This window comes from Schistocerca serialis, chromosome 2 (genome assembly GCF_023864345.2).
Source record: "Schistocerca serialis cubense isolate TAMUIC-IGC-003099 chromosome 2, iqSchSeri2.2, whole genome shotgun sequence".
NCBI classification, from domain to species: domain Eukaryota; kingdom Metazoa; phylum Arthropoda; class Insecta; order Orthoptera; family Acrididae; genus Schistocerca; species Schistocerca serialis.
The window spans coordinates 1,025,320,660-1,025,346,325 of record NC_064639.1 but is presented as its reverse complement, the minus strand read 5'-3'; the positions used below and the strand labels follow the sequence as shown (position 1 = coordinate 1,025,346,325).

At 46.2% G+C, this 25,666-nt stretch overlaps 1 protein-coding gene across 1 annotated transcript in view; it reads left to right on the top strand.

Annotated features, from left to right (window-relative positions):
- Positions 1-25,666, top strand: part of LOC126458434 (cytochrome b5 reductase 4) — a 328,355-nt gene that overhangs the window by 30,355 nt on the left and 272,334 nt on the right. Inside the window, exon 2 of the mRNA XM_050095489.1 lies at positions 5,226-5,458. Within this exon, the coding sequence (XP_049951446.1) occupies positions 5,392-5,458 (67 nt within the window). The 5' untranslated portion in view covers positions 5,226-5,391. The remainder of the gene's footprint in view (positions 1-5,225; positions 5,459-25,666) is intronic.

Here is a 25,666-nt window from a genome sequence, read left to right as displayed (position 1 = left end):
TTAGCCCGGCCGACCTCTGTCTCACCAGTGCACACCACCAACCATTTTTCAGCGTTGGACTCCATGGACTGACCACACAAGCACCCCATGGAGCAGGATCCTCCTGCCTCTGTGCCCTGTAGTAGCGACTACACACAGGCTGTCACTTGTCAGCTGTCGAGTTGAGACCCCTACATCTCTTCCTCCTCCTGACTGTCCTCCAATGGAATGTTCACGGCCTTCAGTCCCACAAAGAGGATTTACAGCTGCTTTTAGCATCACAGCATCCCCTTGTACTCTGCCTTCAGGAAATGAAATTGCGCCCTCAGACAGATTTTAGCTTTCACATTACTTACCGATTAATTTTGACCTTCCCCTGAGGTCGATATTCCATCTCATGGGGGTGTCATGGTGCTCATACGGGATGACATTCGTAGTCAGCCCATCTCCCTTACTACCCATCATCAAGCTGTTGCAGTTCACTTCTTCCTTCCTCCCTTCACTTTTTCCCTCTGTACCATTTATTGTCCCTCTGTCATTTGCTGTCGCCTCAGCTTATTGTGCAGCTACCTCCCCCATTTCTGCTACTTGTTAACTTTAATGCACGTCATCCCCTTTGGGGTTCTCCCAGGACCTGTCAGAGAGGTGCCCTCTTGGCTGATCTTAATGAGCTCAACCTCTTGTACCTTAAGGCTGGAGCACCCACCCACCTTCCTTTCCGACTCCTTGCACACTTATCACCTTCTGGACTTATCCTTCTGCACTGCCCAGCTTGCCCATCGTCTTGAGTGGTCCATTCTTCCTGAAACCTACTAAAGTGACCATTTCCTGTATGCTACCCGTTTGCTGACCCCTACACCACATAAATGGCAGCTTACTAAGGCTAACCGGTGGCTTTACTCCTCCTCCCTGGGGACCTTCGAAGAAGAAGATTTCCCTAGTTGTGATGACCAGGTGGAATAACTCTCAAATGTTATCCTTACTGCTTCAGAACGTTCCATTCCTCGCACTTCCTCTTTACCACACTGTGTCCCAGTCCCTTGGTGCATGCCGGGACACAATTTGCACTCGAAGACGTGCTTTCTGCGTTTTTAACTGCCATCCTTCAATGGTAAACTGCATTCATTATAATCAGATGGGTGTAAAATGTTGTTGCATTCTTCGTGATAGCAAAAAAGTGAGCTTAATTTCGTTCACTAGTTCTTTCCACAGTTCCATGCTTTCCTCTGTCGTGTTGGCCAACCTCCAACGGCTCTCTGGGACCAAGATCCACTCCTCAATTTCCGGCCTGACAGTAGCAGATGATGTCATCATGGACCCTATTGCTATGTCCAACAACTTAGGCCACCATTTTTGTGTAAATTTCGTGCACTTCCCACTATCACCCTCCCTTCCTCCATTGGAAACGAGCAGAGGCGGCTCGGGCTATACACTTCTCTCAGAATCGTGAGTGCTACAATGCCGCCTTTACTACGAGGGAGGTAAATCATTCTCGCAGTTCGTCCCGATCCTCCGCCCCAGGGCCACACGCCATCCACGTTCAGATGTCTTTCTCTTGCGGGCAAGCACTTTCTGCTTAACACATATAACCACATCTGGACGGAGGGCATAGTTCGTGGATGCTAGCATGAAGCCACCATCATACCCATACCTAAGCCCGGAAAAGACAAAACCCTTCTTTTTAGATACCGGCCCATCTCTCTTAACAGCTGTGTTTGCAAGATGATGGAACGTATGATTCATGGCCGGCTGGTATGGTGGCTCCAGTCTCGCCATTTACTAATGAATGCACAGTGTGGACTTCATGCTTGACATTGTGCAGTTGACCATCTCGTATCTTTGTCCACCCATGTCATGAATGGTTTTCTGCAGAAGTCCCTGACAGTGGCCGTGTTTTTCGATTTGGAAAAGGCCTATGGCGCTTGCTGGAGAACTGGTATCCTCCATGCTCTTTACATGTGGGGCTCCTGTGGTTGCCTGCCCTGTTTTCTTCGAGCATTTTTATAAGACCGAGTTTTCAGGGTGTGTGCAAGTTCTGCCTTGTCGGACACCTTTATCCAGGAAAATGGTGTGCCTTAGGGTTCTGTCCTGAGTGTTGTCCTCTTTGCAATTGCCAATAACCCTGTAATGGCCTGTCTCCCACTGGACATCTCCGGTTCTTTTTTTGTTGATGATTTTGCCATCTATTACAGTTCTCCATGGACCTGTCTCACTGAGTGGCGCCTTCAGCACTGTCTTGATCTTTACTCTTGCATCATTGATAGTGGCTTCAGTGGCTTTCACTTTTGCACTGACAAAACTATCTTTATGAATTTCTGGTGGGGCAAATGGTTTCTCTGACCATCTCTACATCTTGGGCCTGTTGACCTTCCGTTTGTTGAAACTACGACTTACCTGGGGCTCATGCTTGATAGGAAACACTCTTGGTCCTCGCTTGTGTCTTATCTGGCAGCCTGCTGTACGCGGCCCCTCAATCTCCTGTGTGTCCTCACTGGTACTTCCTGGGGTGCCGATCGAACTACTCTCTTCCGTTTGTACCGGTCTGTTGTTCATTTGAAACTTGACTATGGGGGCTTTCTTTATATGTCTGTATGCCCATCCCTCGTATGCCGCCTTAACACTATCCACCACCGTGTCATACATTTGGCCATGGGCACCTTTTACACCAGCCCTGTTGAGAGTCTGTATGCTGAAGCTGCTGAACTACCACTGTCCTACTGCCGTGGCTTTCTCCTCAGCAGGTATGCCTACCATTTGTCTACCATGCATGGCCACCCATCCTATGCCTCCTCCTTTGATGATTCTTTTGAACACCAGGGTGGGGCACATCCCTCTTCTGTTACCTCCTGGAGTCCGCTTTTGGCACTTGTTTCAGCAGCTTAACTTCACACTACCTGCAACTTTCCCAACAGATGTGAACTCTTCACCACCTTGGCTGCGTGAAGTGGCCCATGTTAACCTTGGCCTTCATTCACTTTCTAAGGACACTATTCCAGTGTCGGTCTATCACCTCCAGTTTCACAACCTTAGCATGGAACTTTGTGGTAGTACCTTTGTATACACTGATGGCTCTCAGACCAACCTTGGGGTCGGGTGTGCCTTCATCATTGGCACTCGTGTCTTTCGATATCGACTTCTGGCACACTGCTCAGTATTTACAGCCGAGCTCTTCGCCTTGTATCAGGCCATGGAGTACACCCAGTGACACAGCATTTACAATTGTGTCCTCTGATTAGACTCATTCAATGCCGTTCAAAGTCTATGTGCACTGTACGCTGCCCATCCCTTAGTGCAGCGGGCCCAGGAAACCTGTGACTTGCTCACTGTTGCTGGAGCCAGTGTCATGTTTCTGTGGGTTACTGATCATGTCGGTCTGCCAGGAAATGAGGCTGCTGATGCTGCTGCTAAGACTGCAGTCCTTGTACCTCAGCCCAAGAGTACCTATATTCCCTCCGATGATCTCTGAATTGCCGTCTGTCAGGAGGTGGTGTCCCTTTGGCATCGCCAATGGTCCTCCCTTCACAGGAATAAGGTTCACCTTATTTAAGCCTCTCCCACTGTTGTTTAAGCCTCTCCCACTGCCTTAGACAACTTCCTGTTGGCTCTCCCGCCAGGAAGAGATTATTTTAACTCTTCTGCCTTTTTAGCCATCGTCATTTGCTCATTGGCGCTACCTCACCACTTTGTACACATTATGCACAAATTTTAACTGTCCACCACTTCCTGCTGGACTGCCCTTTTTTGTAACCATTTACGGTCCAGCTTGGGTTTGCCGCCTGATTTATCAGCCATTTTAGCAAATGACACGCAGGCTGTCAATCACATTTTTCTTTGTATCTGCCAAGCAATATGGTGAAGGCCATTTAAATTTTAGTTTTGGACCTCCATTACTGTATGGTGTTTTAGCCCTTTTTCCACGTGCCTGTTTTTAGCTGTCTCCTATTCTGTCTATTGGGACTGATGCACAGTCATTTAACTCCACTCTGTGTTTGTGTTCTCTTGTTTTGATTTGGGTGTGTATGACCCCAGCTGTTTTTTTGCTTCCTAAAGCAAAACTAAACAAACTCTTCCTGGTCCTTGAATGTATCAATTGGATGCTAGATGACTGGAAAACTGTGGCCTGGTGAGACGTCATGATTTCACTTAGTGAGCTGATGGTAGGGTTCGAGTGGGTGCAGGCTCTACAAAGCCATGGAACCATGTGCAAGCTGGTGGTGGCTCCATAATGGTGTGGACTGTGTTTACAAGGATTGGATTGGGTCTTCTGGTCCAACTGAACCAGACTGGAAGTGGTTATCTTCAGCTACTTGGAGACCCTTTGCAACCATTTATGAACTTCATATTCCCAAACAACACTGTCATGTCACTAGGTCACAATTGTTTGTGACTGGTTTGAAGAACATTCTGGACGATTAGAGCAAATGATTTGGTCACCCAGATCGCCCATCATGGTTTCCATCGGAACATAATCAAGAGGTCAGTTTGTGAAACAATAAAGTATTCTGCAGAAGCAAAGCAATGTGTTCCAACAACGGTAGTGACTCCATGACAGTTTTCATACAATTGGTGCAGTGAACTACCACAAGATGCAGGCATATACAGTGGTGGTAAGACGTATTTCTAAATGCCTTACATACCCCTAAGTTGGTGTAAGTACACTGTGTAAGGACCGCAAAAGACAGATTACTTTTAGGTAAGTATACTTCTCAAGCCCCTTTCAGAAACTACTTTGGTGGCAAGCATACTTCCCAAGAACCCTTAAAACACCATTATTTGGTTGGATATGGTTGAATATATGTTTCCCACAACCCTAAGAGCTATATTCCACAACAAACAGAAACTACAGCTGGTGGAGTGGACTACCACTGTCAGGAGCACACAGAAGTAGTAACACGTATTCCCATAAATGCAGTAGAGAAATATAGTTAGTGGGAAGTATATCCCCTACAGCCCGCAAGTGTTCAAAATAGTTCATCTGGCTATGGTTCTATATCCATAATGGTATGATGTACAATCTAAGTTCTTTAACACATAGAGCTAGGTTAACCTGTAATAAAGACTTTTGTGGGGATTTTTCTAAGATAACAATTTCTCCTGTACTTCTGAGGGCTCTGAGAGAAACTTTGGGCACAATAACACCTTTCATAATGTCAAAATGACTTTTGATAATGTCAGAACGAAGAATTATATAAATATTAAGCTTTTATGAAATATCTCAGTTCAAAACCATTATTATTTTTTTCCAGAATAAAGAAAATCAGATGTCCTTGCTGTGACAAAGCCAGTTTTAATGGATGTCATGTGAGACTGGATTGAGACATGGAATTTCTTCTTTTCTGAATGTGACAAACTTTTAAGTGATTGTGACTATATATTTAAAAAAGTCCTTGAGGTGCCAAGGTATCTACCATAATGTCTGAGAAAGAAAAGCAACGACTTCCACAGAGCAGCAAGAATGAATCATCAGGGTCAGCGACAGGTAATTTTCTAACATTTTTCTGTAAGAGACCACTGTTTCATGACTCATTTATAGTTTTAGTGTTAGTAGCTCTTTTGACTGTGATGTGACACACTATTGCAGATTTTCAGTAACAGCTTAGTATTGATCTTTGTATTTTAATGAAAGAATATTATGTCATTTACCTCTAAGGTGTGCTTGCACTATAAGTTTGTACCAGTTTTTTAATTGCAAAGGTCTGTATCATGTATTTGATTTTGATAATTACATGTTGCAATTCTGTGTCCCTACATTACAAATCACCATAGCATAAAGGGGTGCTTCCTATTGCACTATGTATGAGGGTTTCTTCTCATTCAATTCACATGTAGAGATGCGAAGAATGGCTCATTAAATGCCATTGTGCACTGCGTCATTTATCCAAGGATTATCATAGTGATATAGGACAGGTCAACAGTTATACAATGAAAACCAACCATTCAAAAGTATACATACATGCAGCATACTGTGTATACTTTATGAGGCCAGAAGAGGCATTTGGCCATGGTCTTTATGAAGGAACCATCCTAGCATATGCCTGAAGTGATTCAGGAAAACCACAGGAAATCTAATCAGGATGGCCGGGTGGAGCAAGCTCCATCTTCCCGAATATGAAGTCAGTGTCTGAACACCTGCTCTGCCTCATTCAGTTGGGCTCTATTGTGAAATGTTCTTTGATTTATACACATCTTACTTCAGATTACTTGTAATAACTTGAATACATGGCATCAATAACATCAATACCTACAGTGGAACGTCAATTTTATGTTCTCCGATTTTACATTTTTCGTGATTCTATGCCATAAATTCATGGCACCCATGAAAAACCATAAAATTAAGGCCAAAAATTCCCTGATTTTAAGTTTCTCCCTAGTAAGGTTTACCTCGATTCTACACTCTTACTGAAGTCTCGTTTGACTTCATCCTGTCGTCTTCCTATTGATATTTGATGTGACTGAATGAGCTAGAAGTGTTACAGAAAACAGGTGGATTGCACCATGAAGTTAAGGGAATATTTTAGGCCGTTGTAGAGAGGGGAGTCATGAGAGAGAGGAAATAATGCTGATGTAATCCACGATCTGTGTTACCAACACAACTTGCAACACATAGCTTCATCGCGCGATCATGATAAAACCATTGCTAGGTTGTGGCAGCAATGGAAAAACAGGACAGTTGACACAGTGTCCCAGACTGAACCAGTATGTGATGAAGGTGCCCAGCCGCCACCTTTTTTTTGTGCCACTTATAACTCAGCATCATCTTTTTGCATGGATTTCCGATGTACTGTATTCAGCAACAATCTTGATCATCAACCTTTTAAATTCAAACACCGAATATTGAAGAATATGCTGGGTCAGAATCAAGGAAATGTCAGCCATTTCCACCTGAAACGTCCCCTTAGAAAAATTAATCAATTACTGTGCTTAAACTGACACACAATATTTTTAGCGCAATGCAATATGACTTTCACAATCACTTACCTCACCAAAAATCTTCATTACTCGAACTACTGCAATACAGCGAGCACCACTACTGCCAGCTAAATAAAAGATTCAAACTACGGAAGGCACTAACTACTTATAGGCATAGTTAGCAAATGAAAGATTTTGATAGAGAACAAATGATGTATTTACCTTAATAGTCATAATATATATAGCAGTTCATGACATCCAGTCTTACAAATTTCAGAACTCCGCCATCTCTTTCACCACATCCACCACTGCTGATGGCTCACCTCCAACTGCCGAACGCTATGCGCTGTTAACATCCAACTGCCCAACACTACAATGGCAGACAACAATGCAAACTAGCCACAGACTGCACACAGCACAGCCAGTGATTTTCATAAAGAGCACTACGTGGCATTACCAATAAAAAAACTAGACAGCCTACTTACACACCTAGTGAGCTCTTATTGGCTGGTAACTTGTTACATCATCCAATGGCCAGTGCAGACAACTCACCACACTAACACATGTAAAATGAACTTTCCTGCTGGATTTGTGGAGAGGGGGAGTGGCTCTTCAATGATGGGAGTGCATCAGGGGTGAAAGTATTTTGTGAAGTGCTGAAAATCCACTTTTCGTATAGATCATATGCTGTGGCAGAGATGTCACCGAGAAATAGAGTAAGGGTTTTGCGACAACACATTTTAAAGACTTTAGTGGTCAAATGTGACATGATACAGTTTGCAACAACTACATACACTACTCATTTATATACTTTGCACTACACACAGTAGATCGTAAAGATCGGAGCAGTTACAGAAGACATGAAGCAAAACTTTAGTGCCTGAGCTTTCTTCTAAATGTACATTTTACACAGTATACAGAAATTCACTGAGCTGACTTCTAATAAGCTTCTAATATCAATTGGGGAAGTAAACTCATTTTTCACATCTCTGTTTCTCTCATCAAGCCTAGAATAACACACTGATAGTGTGCACACTTGCCTTTCTGTACCAGCCAAACCCACTTTGTTTAGCTCACTACATAGTAAGTTTGCAGACCTTACCCTACAAAACATTCAAAATTCCTAAAGTACTGGAGTATAAAGTACAAACAGGCACAGAAGCTATAAATCGAAGTTGGTGCAAGAATTTCATTCTCCTCCTCCTAGGAAGCAATTTTACCAACGCTTGTAACATCAACTGACATAACCAGATTGCAAATCCATAAACAAACAAGAAAGAAGTTTCAAAGTATTATGTCATCTAATAGACTTACTAGGAAAAAATGTGGATTTTGCCATTAGTAAAACAAGGGTACGTAACCAATTGATCCATTTCCCAATACTACTACCATAAATTATACTTTACAACACCCAAGTTTGATGGTTCTTTCATTTTTTGTTCACCTCAAAAATAGTAACAAAATTGATAGCCTACATGGTAAAATAAGCTGAAAACTGTGAAAGACAGTGAAAACTGCTGAATTACATCATCTCAAATGTTTGTAACAGATCGGATGTTTGTTTTCCACCTGCAGCCAATAGCTGTATAGCATGGTGATGTTATGCTAGTGCTGTGGCGTATAGCATGATAAACAGTGAGCTTACTTGGTGGCTTGTTCCGAAGTATAGCTGATATGATTGGTGTGTAGTAAATGGAATGACTGCAGCTTCCACTTAGGTTTAATTTGTATAGTTATACCTGGTATGCCCTTCACTATTGTGCATTAATTTTACTTACAGTACTTCTGCTCGTAGCCTGTTGACAGAATCCGGAATGTAGCATGCCTCTACCAACTGCAGCCGATGTAGACTACTCAATTTGCTATGTGCAGCACCACAATTAACAGGACATGTTCAGTGAACAGTTACTGGTATAAAAAGTTCCACATGTGAAGGAAACTTGTGCGTATATATGTGCTTTCACGAAACCTGAACAGAGTTTACAAGCAATACGTTAGAGGTCACTGCTCTCAAGTCACCAGAGTATGCTGCACTGCCATTGGCTACAGATGGAAAACACCTCCCTCCCTCTGTCCCTCCCATTTTAGATTCCAATGCCTTTCACTGTAGTTGACAGTGTTTGGTATAATTAATCATGTTCATCAATTTTTCTTTTTTCTGGGTGAGCACAAAGGAAAGATTTCACATAAATACATGTTTTGATGTGCAATTTGTGGTCGTAGCACATCGGAAAATAGCTCAATTACCTTATACCTAGATACCAATTTCAGCCTTTTGACGAGTTTTTACTTGCTGTTATACAATTGTGATTTTTTAAGGACTGATGAAATTCATTACCACAAATTATTGTATAAATATTGTATTTTACATTTAATTTCCTGCATTTACAAAGATTTTATACACTGTATTGGAGAGGATTACGATCTTTAATCATATATGCCAGTTACATATGTTTCTGCTCTGCTTTGGGGGTTTTAATGTTTTCCTCCTACTGCATTTTTCTCAGTTTTGTGCTTTTTAAGTCTGGACAATACGAAATGGTAAAATAGGGATTTCACTGTCCAGTCTGCTTGGAAAATGGATCCATAAAAATCCAAAGTAGGAAATAGTGAACCAGACATATAGTACTGCAGTCTTGGTTTTCAGGATGGCAGTTATCCAGCAGGGACATCCACTGGTCACCATCACTTGGTAGCAGATGGAGCTTGTTCAGATGGCTCTTTGAGAAAGTCGGGGGGACGGGGGGGGGGAGGTTGGACAAGCCCAGGACCAAAATTCAGGAGGGTCTATCTAGACTAAGGTGCCTGTATCTTTGTCTGTGAGGGGATGGACACAGTGTAGTGGCTTGAGGAGATGGTACCCAAGATATCTCAGTGGAAGGAGGTGAAACTGCTGGTCAAGACAGTGGTTGAGCTCTTCAAGACTACAGAGGTAACAGTTCGGGCACCAATACTTCATAAGGATATCCCCCCAGGAGGCTTGCCACTCATTGGCGCGTTCGTGCTTGGCTACCATGGGGCCCCAGCCTTCGCAGCATCTTTTCCCTTCCATGCTGAATGTCTATCCTCTTGCTATTCTTTTTCCCTTTTCCATGGGGAACACGTCTGGGGTGTTATTGGGAATGTTCCGCGTTGTCTGTCACTGACATAAGAACAGTCTCACTGCTCCCCCCAGGGGGTTCACAACTCTTCTGTGGACACGTGCGTAGCGAGCACGGGACCCCGAGCTAATGTGGCCCTCCTTCCTTTCCGGGCTGCATACCTTCCCTTCCCTTTCCGCATCCTTCCCCGTCCCCCATCTTCGCCCCCCCCCCCCCCTCACCTCTGGCTCTTTCCTTCCCTTTCTCCCCCTCTGGGAGTATGGTTTGTGCCTACGTCCGGAGACGGACGCCCGAAACTGTTCCAATTTCCTTGCTTTCTACACTTGCAAGTCCTCGTCCTTCCTCTGTCCTTCTCTTTTCCTTCCCTCTTCTCCTTGCCCTTTTCTCCGCTGCGGCGTTTGAGACCCCCTCTTCTTTCCTTTCCCTTTCTCTTTTTTCCTCCCTGTGCGTGTCTGAAGGCCGACCCACGCACTTCCATGCGTAGCCGGTGACGGGGTAACGCGTAATTCCCCGCCCCGGGTAGACAGGTAGGACACGTACGTATCCCCTGGTAACGGCCAGGCCCAGGGAGGGGTGATTACCCGAGCTGATACCTTCCGCAAGTGCCGATTGGTCCCTCCGTCCGTTTGTCGGGAGGTGTGACCTGAGGTGTGAACAATCACCTAAGGCGGGTGTGCCCTCGGTGAGGGCCCCCACAAGGGAGGAGCGCGCCATCGGAGATGCCGGTAATCATGGGGGATTCTTCCGCAATGGTTTCCTCACCTTCCACTATGTCTGCTCACAAACGTACATTCACTGAGTCTCAGCCACAGACGGTTCTTCCATCGTTGCCACAGTTCCTTGTTGTTTCTCGGTCTGACGAAGGTCACGACTTCTCCACGGTCAACCCTTTCATTATTCAGAAAGGTGTCGACGCAATTGCAGGTCCTGTAAAGTCTTGTTCCAGATTACGGAATGGCACCCTGTTGTTAGAAACACACAGTGCCCTCCAGGCTCAAAAATTGCTGCGTACTTCTCTGCTCCACACCTTCCCTGTCCGGGTGGAACCGCACCGTACCTTAAATTCCTCGCGTGGAGTCGTCTATACACGCTCCCTCGATGGATTGTCTGACGAAGAAATTCAGCACTACCTGTCTGACCAGGGCGTAACGGCTGTTCATCGGGTTATGAAAAGGGTTGACACGAACATCACTCCAACCCGCACTGTCTTCTTGACATTTGACAAAGTTCAACTCCCATCTAAAATCAAAGCAGGCTATGAGATAATTTCCGTTCGCCCTTATGTCCCAAACCCAACGCGTTGCTATCGATGTCAGCGGTTCAATCACACCAGCCAGTCCTGTTCCAATCCGGCCAAATGTGTTACGTGTGGCAAGGATGCCCAGGAGGGTGCTTGCCCCCCTCCATCCCCTCGCTGCATCAACTGTATGGGTCACCACGCTGCTTCCTCTCGAGATTGCCCCATTTTTAAGGACGAAAAGCTCATCCAGGAAATAAGAGTGAAGGAAAAGGTGTCGACCTTCGCTGCTCGAAAATTATTCGCCAGTCGACAGCCCACTGTGCCTCAGACAGGAAAATACAGCACTGTCCTTGCTTCTCCTCGGCCAACAAAGGAGGCGGCCACGCAGACTTGCGACCTCACCTTTAGTACCACGGTTGTCAGATCGGCCAGCGCAAAGATCGCCCGTTCAGCCTCACCACTTTCGCCTGCCCACTCTATGGCTCACCCTTCGTCGGGTTCTGCTAAATCTCGAGCCCAAAAGTCATACGCCAAGTCTTCGAAAAAAGAGCATACTCGTGACGAGTTTTTACGTACCGCAACTTCACAACCATCGGTTCCTCCTCCATCTAAACATCATACTTCCAAGAAGGCTACGAAGAAACACAGTTCCTCTCCTTCTCCGCCAAGGCGTGTCCCATCTACAGCACCACCTGGCGGAAATCGCCCTCGGCCGTCTTCTGTGTCACCGAGGCGCACTGCTGGTGGCCGGTCAAGCGGCCGATCGCTGGTGGCAGGAGCTGCTCCTGACCAGCCTATGGATCAGGATCTTCTGCCTTCGACTGAATGCCATTCCATGCTGTCGGTTGCAAGCTCTGAGCAGTCGTTCAGTTGACAGCACCCTTGGTCACATTCCTCCATTTTCTGTTCACCCTATGTCCATTATCCACTGGAATATCCGCGGCATTCAAGCCAATCAGGATGAATTGTCGATCCTCTTACGATCCTACTCTCCGGTCATCTTCTGTCTTCAGGAAACAAAGCTGTGTCCCCATGACCGCTTTGTTCTCCCTCATTTTCAGTCTGTCTGATATGACCTCCCCTCTGTTGACGGCACTCCAGCCCATGGAGGACTCATGATTCTTCTCCATGATACTATCCATTATCACCCAATCCCCTAGAACAGTTCCTTCCAAGCTGTCGCCGTCCGTCTTTCCCTTTCTGGATACACGTTCTCTCTTTGTACAGTATACATTCCATCGTCCACACCAATGGCACGAGCTGATCTCCTTCATCTTCTTGGTCAGCTTCCACCCCCCTATTTGCTGGTTGGGGACTTCAATGCCCACCACCCGCTTTGGGGATCTCCACATCCTTGTCCCCGTGGCTCACTATTGCTAGACGTCTTCCACCAAGCGGATCTAGTTTGCCTCAACACTGGGGTCCCCACATTTTTGTCTGCCTCCACGACAAATTTATCTCATGTGGACCTTGCGGTCGGTACTGTTCCGCTAGCTCGGCGCTTCGAATGGTTCGCCCTTGATGATACACACTCGAGTGACCACTTTCCGTGTGTTCTTAGACTGCAGCCTCAACTGCCATATATGCGCTCGCGACGCTGGAAGTTTGCCCAAACCGATTGGACACTTTTTTCGTCTCTAGCGACATTCGATGACCGTCGCTTTCCCAGCGTCGACGATGAGGTCACACATATTACCGACGTTATTCTTACAGCTGCGGAACGTTCAATACCATGCACTTCCGAATTGCCCCGGCACCCCCCAGTTCCTTGGTGGAACGAGGCATGCCGTGACGCAATACGTGAGCGGCGACGTGCTCTTCGCATTTTCCATCACCATCCAACTTTGGCCAACTGTATCTGATATAAGCAGCTCCGTGCGCGATGCCGTCGCGTCATCCGCGATAGAAAGAAGGCAAGCTGGAAATTCTTTATTAGCTCATTTAACACCTTCACTCCCTCCTCGGAAGTTTGGAGTCGGCTCTCAGGCGCGCCTAGTTTCTCCCCGGTCTCTGGGCTCACTGTCGCGCATGATACGTTAGTGGACCCCGTCGCAATTTCTAACTCATTGGGTCAGCACTTTGCTGAGATTTCGAGCTCTTCAAATTACCCGCCAGCGTTTCTCCCGAAGAAACGTGCAGTGGAAGTGCGACATCTTGCTTTCTCCTCTCAAAATCACGAAAGCTACAATACTGTTTTCTCCATGCGGGAACTCCAACATGCCCTCTCTTCTTCTCGCTCCTCCGCCCCAGGACCGGATGGTATCCATGTCCAAATGTTGCTGCATTTATCAACCCATAGTCTGCGTTACCTCCTTCGCCTTTATAATCGAATTTGGACCGACAGTACCTTTCCCAGACGATGGCGGGAAGCTATTGTCGTTCCCGTTCCGAAACCTGGAAAGGACAAACATCTCCCCTCTAGGTATCGCCCCATTTCTCTCACGAGTAGGGTCTGTAAGGTTTTGGAGCGTCTGGTGAATTACCGTTTAGCTTGGTGGCTGGAATCCTGCAGTCTTTTAACACCAGCCCAATGCGGATTTCGAAAGCATCGTTCTGCAGCTGACCATCTTGTTGCTATCTCCACTTATATCATGAACAATTTTCTCCGAAAACGCCAAATGGTAGCAATATTTTTTGATCTGGAGAGAGCATACGATACCTGTTGGAGGATAGGCATCCTCCGCACACTGTTCTCTTGGGGCTTTCGGGGCCGGCTGCCCCTTTTTCTTCACGAATTTATGGCAGAGCGCACATTTAGGGTGTGGGTGAACACTACTCTCTCCCGTACTTTCTCCCAAGAAAACAGGGTACCCCAGGGCTCCGTGCTGAGTGTTGTACTGTTTGCGATCGCCATAAATCCAATTATGGATTGTCTCCTTCCTGATGTCTCGAGCTCCCTCTTTGTGGACGATTTTGCGATCTACTACAGCTCTCAACGGACCAGCCTTCTTGAAAGACGTCTTCAAGGATGTCTCGATCGCCTCCGCTCGTGGAGCATCGAAACCGGCTTCCGTTTCTCACCCAGTAAGACCGTTTGTGTTAATTTTTGGCGACGTAAGGAGTTCCTTCCGCCCTCCTTACATCTCAGTCCTGTCAACCTTCCGTTTTCCGACGTCGCTAAATTCTTGGGTCTTATGTTTGACAGAAAACTGTGCTGGTCCTCCCACGTTCCCTCTCTTTTGGCTCGCTGTCTGCGTTCCCTTAACACCCTCCGTGTCCTGAATGGTACCTCCTGGGGAGCAGACCGAGTGGTCCTTCTCCACCTCTATCGCACCTTAGTGCGCTCGAAATTGGATTATGGAAGCATAGTCTACTCCTCTGCTCGGCCGTCTATTCTTCGGCGTCTCGACTCTATCCACCACCGTGGATTACGTTTAGTGTCTGGAGCTTTTTACACCAGCCCTGTGGAAAGCCTTCATGCTGAGACTGCTGAACCTCCGCTGTCCAATCGGCGGGCAGTCCTTCTGAGTCGTTATGCTACCCATCTGTCTTCTATGCCTGCTAATCCAGCCCATGACATTTTTTTCGACGCCTCCTTTGATGTAGGGTATGCAGGCCGCTCCTCCTCCCTACTACCCCCGGGAGTCCGCTTCCGTCAACTGCTCCATTTGCTTTCCTTCCGCTTTCCTAAAACCACCTTGACAACTTGGGGTACTGCACCGCCTTGGCTCCGTCCCCGGATCTACTTGCTCCGTGACCTATGTCAATTTCCCAAGGATGGTACCCCTACACTTGTTTACCGTCGGGCATTTGCTGCTCTATGTGCACAAATGACGGACGCCACATTTATTTACACCGACGGCTCGAAAACATCGTTAGGTGTAGGGAGTGCCTATATTGTTGGCGACACCCCAAATCACTTTCGGCTTCCCGACCAGTGTTCGGTTTATACTGCGGAGCTTTACGCTGTTCTCCAGGCTGTCCACTACATCCGCCGCCATCAGCGGATACAGTACGTAATCTGCTCAGATTCTCTCATCTCTCTCCTCAGTCTCCAAGCTCTTTACCCTGTGCACCCTCTGGTCCACCAGATTCAGGACTGTCTGCGCTTGCTCCACCTGGGGGGTGTCTTGGTGGCGTTCCTCTGGCTCCCAGGACACGCTGGTATCTGTGGGAATGAGGCGGCTGATATAGCTGCCAAGGCTGCAGTCTCTCTTCCCTGGCCAGCTATTCAGTCGCTTCCCTTCACCGATCTACGGAGCGGTTTATGTCGCCAAGTTGCTCATTTATGGCATGCGCATTGGTCAACACTTCCCCATAATAAATTGCGGGAAGTGAAAGCCCTTCCTTGCGCTTGGACCTCTTCCTCCCGAACGCGTCGTCGGGAGGAGGTAATTTTAGCTAGACTCCGGATAGGGCACTGTCTTTTTAGCCATAGACATCTTTTAAGCGGCGATCCTCCCCCACTCTGTCCCCACTGCTCTCAGCTGTGGACGGTCGGACACCTTTTAATTGAATGCCCCTATTTTAATCCGTTATGCTCCCGTCTACAGCTATCGCCTGATCTATCGTCGATTTTAGCAAATGACACGCGCTCAGCCGACCGCATTCTCCAGTTTATTAGTGACAGTGAAATGACGTCAGTCATTTGAAGCTATTTTGGGGACAACCAACCTCTTTCTGTAGTGGATTTTTAAGCATTCCTTCTGCTTTTAGTTTCTCAAATTTTATGACTTTGTTCCCATTGCTGCTGGTTTTAAATTTCGGTTTTTTCCTGTTTCCTAAGTCACGGGCTGGGCGCTAATGACCATAGAAGTTTTGCGCCCAAAAAACCACAAAAAAAAAAGTCTCACTGCCATTTTTCGTTCCAGTTTCCTTTCTTTGTTTCTCTTCTCCTCTCATTCCTCCGCTTCGGTGTTTGAGGTTCCTCTTTTTCTTCTTCCTCCCTGTGCTCTCCTGAAGGCCGGCCCACGTGTCTGACATGTAACAGGTGACTGGGTAACGCGTAATTCCCAGCCCTGGGTCAATAGGTAGGGTTCAAACATACCCCCTGGTACAGGCCAGGCCAATGGAGGGGTGACTGCCTGAGTTGTAACCTTCCCAAATTGCCGATTGGTCCCTCCATCAGGTATTCAGGAGGTGTGGTCTGAGGTGTGAACAATCACCTAAGGCGGGTGCGCCCCCTTGTGAAGGAGCCACCCAGTTGGAAGGAGTGCACCATCAGAGCCGCTGGCAATAATGGGGCATTTTCTTGCAATGAGCCAATCATCTTCAAAATCAACATCTACAAAACATAAATGGAATGAGGCTACTGATTCAAAGACCCTTCCAGCTGCACCACAGTTCCTCATGATTTCACATACTGAAGACAGTCAGTCCTTCACAACTGTAAATCCGTTTATTATTCAGAAAGGTGTTGGTGCCATTGCTGGCCCTGTGAAATCCTGCTCTCATTTATGGAATAGCACTTTGCTTTTGGAGACTACTTTTGATTCTCAAGCACAACAACTGCTTGCCACCTCAATTCTCCACAGCTGTCCTGTTCGTTTCGAGGCCCTTACAACTCTGAATTCCTCCCGTGATGTTATTTACACTAGGCTGCTCAACAGTCTGACTGAGGCCTCCATCCAGTCTTACCTCTCTGATGAGGGTGTCATTGCCATCCATCAGGTGATGCGGAAGGTAGATTCCTCCTTAGTGCCCACCCACACTCTTTTTCTCACCTTTGATAGAGTGGTGCTTCCGTCCAAGATCAAAGCAGGCTATTAAATTATCACAGTCCAGCTGTACATTCCGAACCCGATGTTCTCCTACCAGTGTCATCGCTTCAGCCACACTATAATGTCTTGTCGACACCCAGTCAAATGTGTAACCTGTGGGATGGATGTGCATGAGGGCGATTGTCCTCCTCCTTCTCCTTGCTGTATCAACTGTAGTAGTGGCCATGCCACCTCCTCTTGGGATTGTCCCATGTATCTTGATGAGTGGGCTGTCCAGGAGATCTGGGTAAAGGAAAAAGTGCCTCACCCAGTCGCTCTCAAGTTTTTGGCTAGTCTCAAACCCTGCATTCTCCCATCTGGCACTTACAGTTCTTTTCTTGTTACCTATCACTCCACAAAGGACTGGACCATGCAGACATACAACCTCAAATTCAGCTCTGGGGTTGAGAAATCACCTAGTGTCAAGGTATTGTCGCCATCCCTCTGTTGAGCTGTGCAAAAAGCCATCAAACTCTTGCCTCAAGGGGCAAAGCCACCAGCTACACAGCTGGTAGGCCGGAAAGGACAGGAAGAGTACTCTTGTGAAGACTTCTACATTCCTCCAGCCAAACAACACCTGAGTGTTCCTCTACTAACCAGAAAGCATTGAAGAAGTCCAACAAAGGCAAATGGTCTTTTCCTTCACTGACTCGAAGATCCTCTTCGACGGCGTAACTACATGATACCTTAGCTCGGCCCACTTCCATGTCACTGGTGCGCACCACTAACTGTTTTTCTGCATTGTACCCTACAGACCGACAGCACAAGCAAGCTGATACTTCTGTGGACCTCATGGAACAGAATAATCCTGCTTCTGTCCCCTGTAGCAGCAAATTTTTGCAGGCTGTCACTCGGCAGCCACCGAGGTGACACTCCCTTTGCTTCTTCATCATCATCTCTCTCCTCCAATGTGATGTTCACGGCTTTCAGTCCCACAAAGAGGATTTACGGCTGCTTTTAGCATCACAGTGTCCCCTTATACTCTGCCATCAGGAAACAAAATTGTGTCCTCATGACCACTTTGAGCTTTCACATTTTTTCCCGGTTCATTTTGATCTTCCACCTGGCATTCCCTCTCATGGGGGCGTCGTATTGCTCATACAGAATGACATCCATAGTCAGCCCATCTTCCTGACTACCCATCATCAAGCTGTTGCAGTTCGCTTTTTCCTTGCTCCCATGACTTTTTCCCTTTGTACCATTTATGTCCCTCCGTCATTCGCTGTCACTTCAGCTTATTGTGCAGCCACCTCCCCCATTTCTGCTACTCCTTAACTTTAATGCACATCATCCCCTTTGGTGTTCTCCCAGGACCTGTCAGAGAGGTGCCCTCTTGCCTGATCTTAATGAGCTCAACCTCTTCTACCTTAAGACTAAAGCACCCACATTCCTTTCTGACTCCTTGCACACCTGATACCTTCTGGACTTATCCTTCTGCACTGCCCAGCTTGCCCATCATCTTGAGTGGTCCATTCTTCCTGACACCTACTAAAGTGACCATTTCCTGTACGCTACCCGTTTGCTGACCCCTACACCACATACATGGCTGCTTTCTAAGGCTGACCAGTGGCTTTAGTTCTCCCAGGGGACCTTAGAAGAACAAGATTTCCCCAGTTGTGACGACCAGGTGGAATATCTCTCAAATGTTATCCTTACTGCTGCAGAACGTTCCATTCCTCGCACTTCCTCTTTACCACACCGTGTCCCAGTCCCTTGGTGGACTGAGGCATGCCAAGACACAATTTGCATGCAAAGACATGCTCTCTGCATTTTTAATTGCCATCCTTCAATGGTAAACTGCATTCATTATAATCAGATGGGTGTAAAATGTTGTTGCATTCTTCGCAATAGCAAAAAAGTGAGCTGGATTTCATTCACTAGTTCTTTTCACAGTTCCATCCTTTCCTCTGTCGTGTGGGCCAACCCCCGACGGCTCTCTGGGACCAAGATCCACTCCTCAATTTCCGGCCTGACAGTAGCAGATGTTGTCATCATGGACCCTATTGCTATGTCCAACATCTTAGGCCACCATTTTTGTGGAAATTTCGTGCACTTCCCACTATCACCCTGCCTTCCTCCATTGGAAACGAGCAGAGGCGGCTCGGGCGATACCCTTCTCTTCTCAGAATCGTGAGTGATACAATGCCGCCTTTACTATGTGGGCGCTAGATCATGCTCTCAGTTCATCCCTATCCTCTGCCACTGGGCCAGACGCTGTCAACATTCAGATGTTACAGCACCTTTCTCTTGCGGGCAAGCAGTTACTGCTTAATAGGTACAACTGCATCTGGGCAGAGAACACGTTTCCTGGACATTGGTGTGAAGCCACTGTCCTATGCACACCTAAGCCCAGTAAGGACAAAAACCTGCTTTCTAGCTACTGGCCCACCTTTCTCACCAGCTGTGTTTGCAAGGTGATGGAATGAATGATTCATGCCCGGCTAGTATTGTGGATCGAATCTCGCAATTTACTGATGACTGCGCACCGTGGTTTTTGAGCATAGCGTTCTGCAGTTGACCATCTCTTACTTTGTCCACCCATGTCATGAATGGTTTTCTGTGGGAATTCCAGACGATGGCCACATTTTTCAATTTGGAGAAGGCCTATGACACTTGCTGGAGAACTGGTATCCTCTGTACTCTTTACATGTGGGACTTCCTTGGCCACCTGCCCTGTTTCCTTCAGGAATTTTTAAAAGACCAAATTTTCAAGATGCGCGTGGGTTCTGCCTTGTGGGATGCCTTTATCCAGGAAACCGATGTGCCTCAGTGTTCTGTCCTGTTATGGCCATTAATCCTATAATGGCCTGTTTTCTGCCGGGCATCTCTGGCTCCCCTTTTTGTTGACAATTTTGCCATCTATTGCAGTTCTCCATGAAGCTGGCTCATTGATGTATCTTCAGCAATGTCTTGATCGTCTTTACTCTGGAGCATTGACAGTGGCTTTCATTTTTCCACAGACAAAACTGTCTGTATGAATTTCTGGCAGTGCAATTGGTTTCTTCAACCAGCTTTACGTCTTGTTGCTCTTCCATATGTTGAAACTAAAAAATTCCTGGGGCTCATGCTTGATAGGAAACACTCTTTGTCCTCCAATGTGTCTTATCTGGCAGCCCGCTGCACATGGTCCTTTACTGTCCTACATGTCCTCAGTGGTGCTTCCTGGGGTGCAGATCGAACCACCCTCCTCTGTTTGTACCAGCCCTTGTCACGTCGAAAGTAGACTGTGGGTGCTTTGTTTATGTGTCTGCACGTCCGTCCCTCTTAAGCCGTCTCTCTGGTACCGAGCGCCGCGGGTTTTGAATCTGCATCAGACAGCAAGTACCTTGATTACCACTAGAGGTCTCTACAGCTATCACGCCGTAAGCTGTGGCTGCGCACGTTCCTGGCTCATTTATAACATGAGGGCACCACAGTGGAGCATGTGGCCCCAGCAGCCAATAGCGATGTACCACATCCTGTATATAAGTGCCTGCCTCTCGCTCAGCTAGGCAGTCTGAAATTCGTGGAATCTGTTGATATCTCAGCAACAGACAACATGTTTACAGTACTTTGTTTTCGTGACTAGTGGACTTTGTGGATTCGTTTGATTGTCTTTTGTCACCCTGTTGCTTCTTGCGTGTTGTTGTCGTAAGGTCTCACTCAGTCGTCCATCGTTGTTCATGTCCGTTCCTTCCCGTTCATTTGTTGTTTCTCAGGTTGCTCCCATATGGTCCCACCGCACTTCATTCTCAGTAACCCTGCAACCATAATGGTCACGGTTACAACAGTCTCAACACTATCGACCATTGTGGCATCCCATTTGGCCACTGGTGCCTTTTACACTAGCCCGGTTGAGAGTCTGTATTCTGAAGCTGCTGAACTATCTGTCATACCACTGTGACTTTCTCCTCAGAGGTATGCATGATGTTTGTATGCCATGCATGGCCACCCATCCTATACCTCCTTCTTCGATGATTCCTTTGAATACCAGTATGGGGCCTATTCCTCTTCTCTGTTACCTCCTGGAGTCTGCTTTTGGCACTTGGTCCAGCAGCTTAACTTTGCACTACCTGCAACTTTTCTGGTGGATGTGAACCCTTCACCACCTTCGCTTTGTGAAGCAGCCCATGTTAACCTTGGCCTTCATTTGCTTCCTAAGGACACTACTCCAGCCTCGCTCTATCACCTTCAGTTTTACGACGTTCACAAGGAACTTACTGATAGTACCTTTGTGAACACTGATGGATCTCGCCCTGACCAAGCTGTCGGGTGTGCCGTTGTCATTGGTACCCACGTCTTTCGATATCGTCATCCGGCACACTGCTCAGTATTTGCAACTGAGCTCTTTGCCCTGTATCAGGCCACAAAGTACATCCGGTGACACAGACTTTTCTATTGTGTCCTGTGCTCAGATTCTCTCAGCACCCTTCAAAGTCTATGTGTGCTATACACCGCCAATCCCTTAGTGCAGTGGATCCAGGAAAACTGTCACTTGCTCACTCTTGGTGGAGCCACTGTGATGTTTATGTGGGTTCCTGGTCATGCCGGTCTGCCAGGAAACAAGGCTGCTGATGCTGCTGCTGACAAGGCTGCAGTCCTCATAACTCTGCCCATTACTTCCTACGTTACCTCCACTGTTCTCTGTACAACTTAGGGTTCTGTAGAACTTAGGGTTCTCACAGTTTGGTGTCAGGATAATCAAAGACCCCAGAAGTGACCAGGAGGCGGTGTCACTTTGGCATCGCCATTGGTCCTCCCCCAGATTATTAAGCCTCTCCCAGTGGCTTGGACGACCTCCTCTCAGCCCTCCTGCTAGGAGGAGCGTTTTAACTAGGTTGTGTATTGGGGACTGCCTTTTCAGCCATCATCATTTGATAAGTGGCATTCTCTCACCTCTTTGTACACATTGCGACCAAGTTTTAACTGTCCTCCACTTTTTGATGGAATGCCCATTTTTTAACCATTTACGTTCCCACCTGGGTTTGCTGTCAGAGTTATCAGCCATTTTAGCAAATGATGCGTGAGCTGTCGACCACGTTTTACTTTTTATCTGTCAAAGCAATATGGCAAAGGCCATTTAATTTTTAGTTTTGGACCTCTGTTTCTGTATGGTGTCCTTAGTAGCACTTTCTCCACGTCCCTGTTTTTAGCTGCCTTCTCTTATGTCAGTTGTGACTGATATATAGTCACTTTTTAATTCCTCACTGTCTTCATGTTCTATAGTTTTGACTTGGACATGTATGACCCCCAGTTGTTTTTGTGCCACAAAACAAAACAAAACAAAACAAACAAACTTCGTAAGGATATTCCTCCAAAGACTGGCAAAATAATGGTGCAGAACCAGAAGGTCTTGCCAGAGGGATTGGATGGTAATTAACTGAAAGGGATTGTACTGGACAGACAGAAGTCAGGGAAAAATTCCTGATGGCAGAGCAAGAACAAGTTCTTAAATTGTACTTAGGGTTCTCACAGTTTGGTGTCAGGATAATCAAAGACCCCAGAAGTGACCAGGGCAGTAAGCTGGAGGCTGCAAGTGTGCAGCTAAACCTGCAACACAGTAAAGGGGCAACTGCCACCCTGAATCTGTTTTCTGGGAAGACAGAAGGTGGATGTGGCCCTCATGTAGGAACCATATCTATATTCAGGTAAAAGGGGGCATTTTGGGCCTCGGAAAAACTGGAGGTAAGATGATTTATGCTAGAAGTCTAAAGAACTCCAGAACATCCATTTATGTGAAGAATGGAATTTCATTCATGCAAATGACAGACTTAGTGACCATCAGGATGAAACAAAGTGAGGAAGGAAGCACGAGGGAAACTGTATTGGCCTCAGCTTACCTTCCTTGAGAGTTCAGTACTACTTCTTCCCAGGAAGTGAGCAGACTGGTAGATAGCTACTCACGGCAGAATGAACAACTGCTGATTGTGATGCCAACGCCCACAACCTCATGCAGGCAAGCAGCGACACAAACAGTGGATATGAGCACCTACCAAAATTTTTACTAGATAATAATCTGGATATCTTAAATAGGGATAGGGAACCTATCTTCAAGAATAGGAGGAGGGAAGAAGTACTTGACATAACTTTTGGGTCCACCCTGATGGACCCACACTTATACAATGACATGTATAGTAAGTTTGAGGTTAAAATGGGTACTAAATAGACCAAGGCCTATAAGGTTCCTAACAAGGGAACCTCCCCATCGCACCCCCCTCAGATTTAGTTATAAGTTGGCACAGTGGATAGGCCTTGAAAAACTGAACACAGATCAATTGAGAAAACAGGAAGAAGTTGTGTGGAACTGTGAAAAAATAAGCAAAATATACAAACTGAGTAGTTCATGGGAACATATCCAACATCAAGGACAATAGAATCGCAGGAGCGCCATGGTCTCATGGTAACGTGAGCAGCTGCGGAACGAAAGGTCCTTGGTTCAAATCTTCCATTGAGCGAAAATTTTATTTTTTATTTTCAGTTTATGTGGCAAACTCTTATGTTTCCATCACTTTTTTGGGAGTGATTATCACATCCACAAGAAAACCTAAATCGGGCAAGGTAGAAGAATCGCCAAGTGTACAAGTTAGGTGGGTCAACAACATATTCCTGTCATGTGGTGCACATGCCTCCTGTGGAGGAATCGGTTGACCTATGACCTTGCGATCAAATGTTTTCGGTTCCCATTGGAGAGGCACGTCCTTTCGTCTACTAATCGCATGGTTTTGCGATGCGGTCGCAAAACACAGACACTAAACTTATTACAGTGAACAGAGATGTCAATGAACGAACGGACAGATAATAACTATGCAAAAATAAATAAAGTAAAATTTTCACTCCAGGGAAGACTTGAACCAAGGACCTCTCGTTCTGCAGCTGCTCACGCTACCACGGGACCACGGCGCTCCTGAGTTCACATTGTGCATGATGTTGCCTATGTGGCCCATGCACTACTCAGTTTGTATAGTTTGCTTATTTTTCACAGTTCCACACAACTTCTTCCTGTTTTCTCAATTGATCTGTGTTCAGTTTATCAAGGCCTATCCACTGTGCCAACTTATAACTAAATCTGAGGGGGGTGCGATGGGGAGGTTCCCTTGTAAGAAAATATGCTACAACTCTTACAGGAAAAACCTATACTCACAGTTACTTGAAGTCACAACTGCAATAAGGAACCCAGTAGATTTTGAGGAAGTGGCATATGCAGCGATGTCTGCCATTATAACATCATATTTAGAAAACTGTCCAATCACAAAGAACAAAAATGTACCTTGGTGTCTTGAAGTGCAAAGGAAGCAGGTAAGAATGTTCAACCTTGCAAGATTGGAAGGACAGTGTGTAATATATCAGGAGGTTCTTGTCAAATACAACCTTGTGATCAAGGAATTGAAGCTATCCCTCTGGAAGGCATTCTGTGAGGAAGTGAAAGGCACAGCTACTTGTACTATGCTTGATAAAATCCTCACTAGATTACCAAATAATGCAGGAGGTACTCTAGGGGAGGAGGATGGTGAGTATGCAACGACAGCAATTTAGATGCTGGATGTGCTCCTCTGGACTTATTTCCCTTGTAGCCTACCTGTTACCTGTACAAATATGTCCTCGGTAAACGTGCATCTCTTGAACCTAACTGAAAAGTTGATGATGAAAACAGGCTATTGTCAACAATGTTGCACTGTCTTTCAGATTTAAGAGTAAAATCAGTTTGAAAACAATGTGTACAGTAATTGTCATTGTCGGTAGTCGTTAATCGGTTGATCTCCTGCCTACCATCAGATAGGTCTCAGCCCCTGGAGCTGCCTGAGTATTGAACAGGAAAGCGGATCCCAAGAGGCACCGTTGCTGGCTTCTTCGTTGAAGTTCAGTTCTGGCAGCACCCTGCAATGTGGTGTTGTCGGAAGACAGTCAGTTTCCCCATCAGTAGATGGTAGGCAGCGAGGAGCATGGAGTTCATCAAGTGAAAGCCATGATCTCGAGTACATATGCCGCTAGTTCATGGACTGTGCTGGAGCATCTAGGACACAGATTCGCTACAGTATTGTAATTTCAAGGTGTACCCAGGAGCAGATATAGACACAGATCACAATGTAATAGTGAAGAAGAGTAGGCTGGAGCTGAAGACATTAGTCAGGAAGAATCAATAAGCAAAGAAGTGGTGTACAGAAGTACTAAGGAATGATGAGATACGCTTGAAGTTCTCTAAGGCTATAGATACAGCAATAAGGAATAGCTCAATAGGCAGTACAGTTCAAGAGCAATGGACAACTCTAAAAACGGTAATTACAGAAGTTGGAAAGAAAAACATAGGTACAAGGAATGTAACTGTGAAGAAACCGTGGGTAACGCAAGAAATGCTTCAGTTCACCGATGAAAGAAGGAAGTTCGAAAATGTTCAGGGAAATTTAGGAATACAGAAATAAAAGTCAATGGGCAGTAAAATAAATATGAAGTGCAGGACAGCCAAGACGAAATAGCTGCATGAAAAATGTGAAGAAATCGGAAAAGAAACGATTGTCGGAACGACTGACTCAGCGTAAAGGAAAATCAAAACAATCTTCGGTGACTTTAAAAGCAAGGGTAGTAACACTGAGCGTGCAACTGGAATTCCTCTGTTAAATGCAGAGGAGAGAGCGCATAGACGGAAAGAGCACATTGAAGGCCTCTATGAGGGGGAAGATTTGTCTGATGTCATAGAAGAAGGAACAGGAGTCGATTTAGAAGAGATAGCAGATGCAGTATTAGTTCAGAATTTAAGAGAGCTT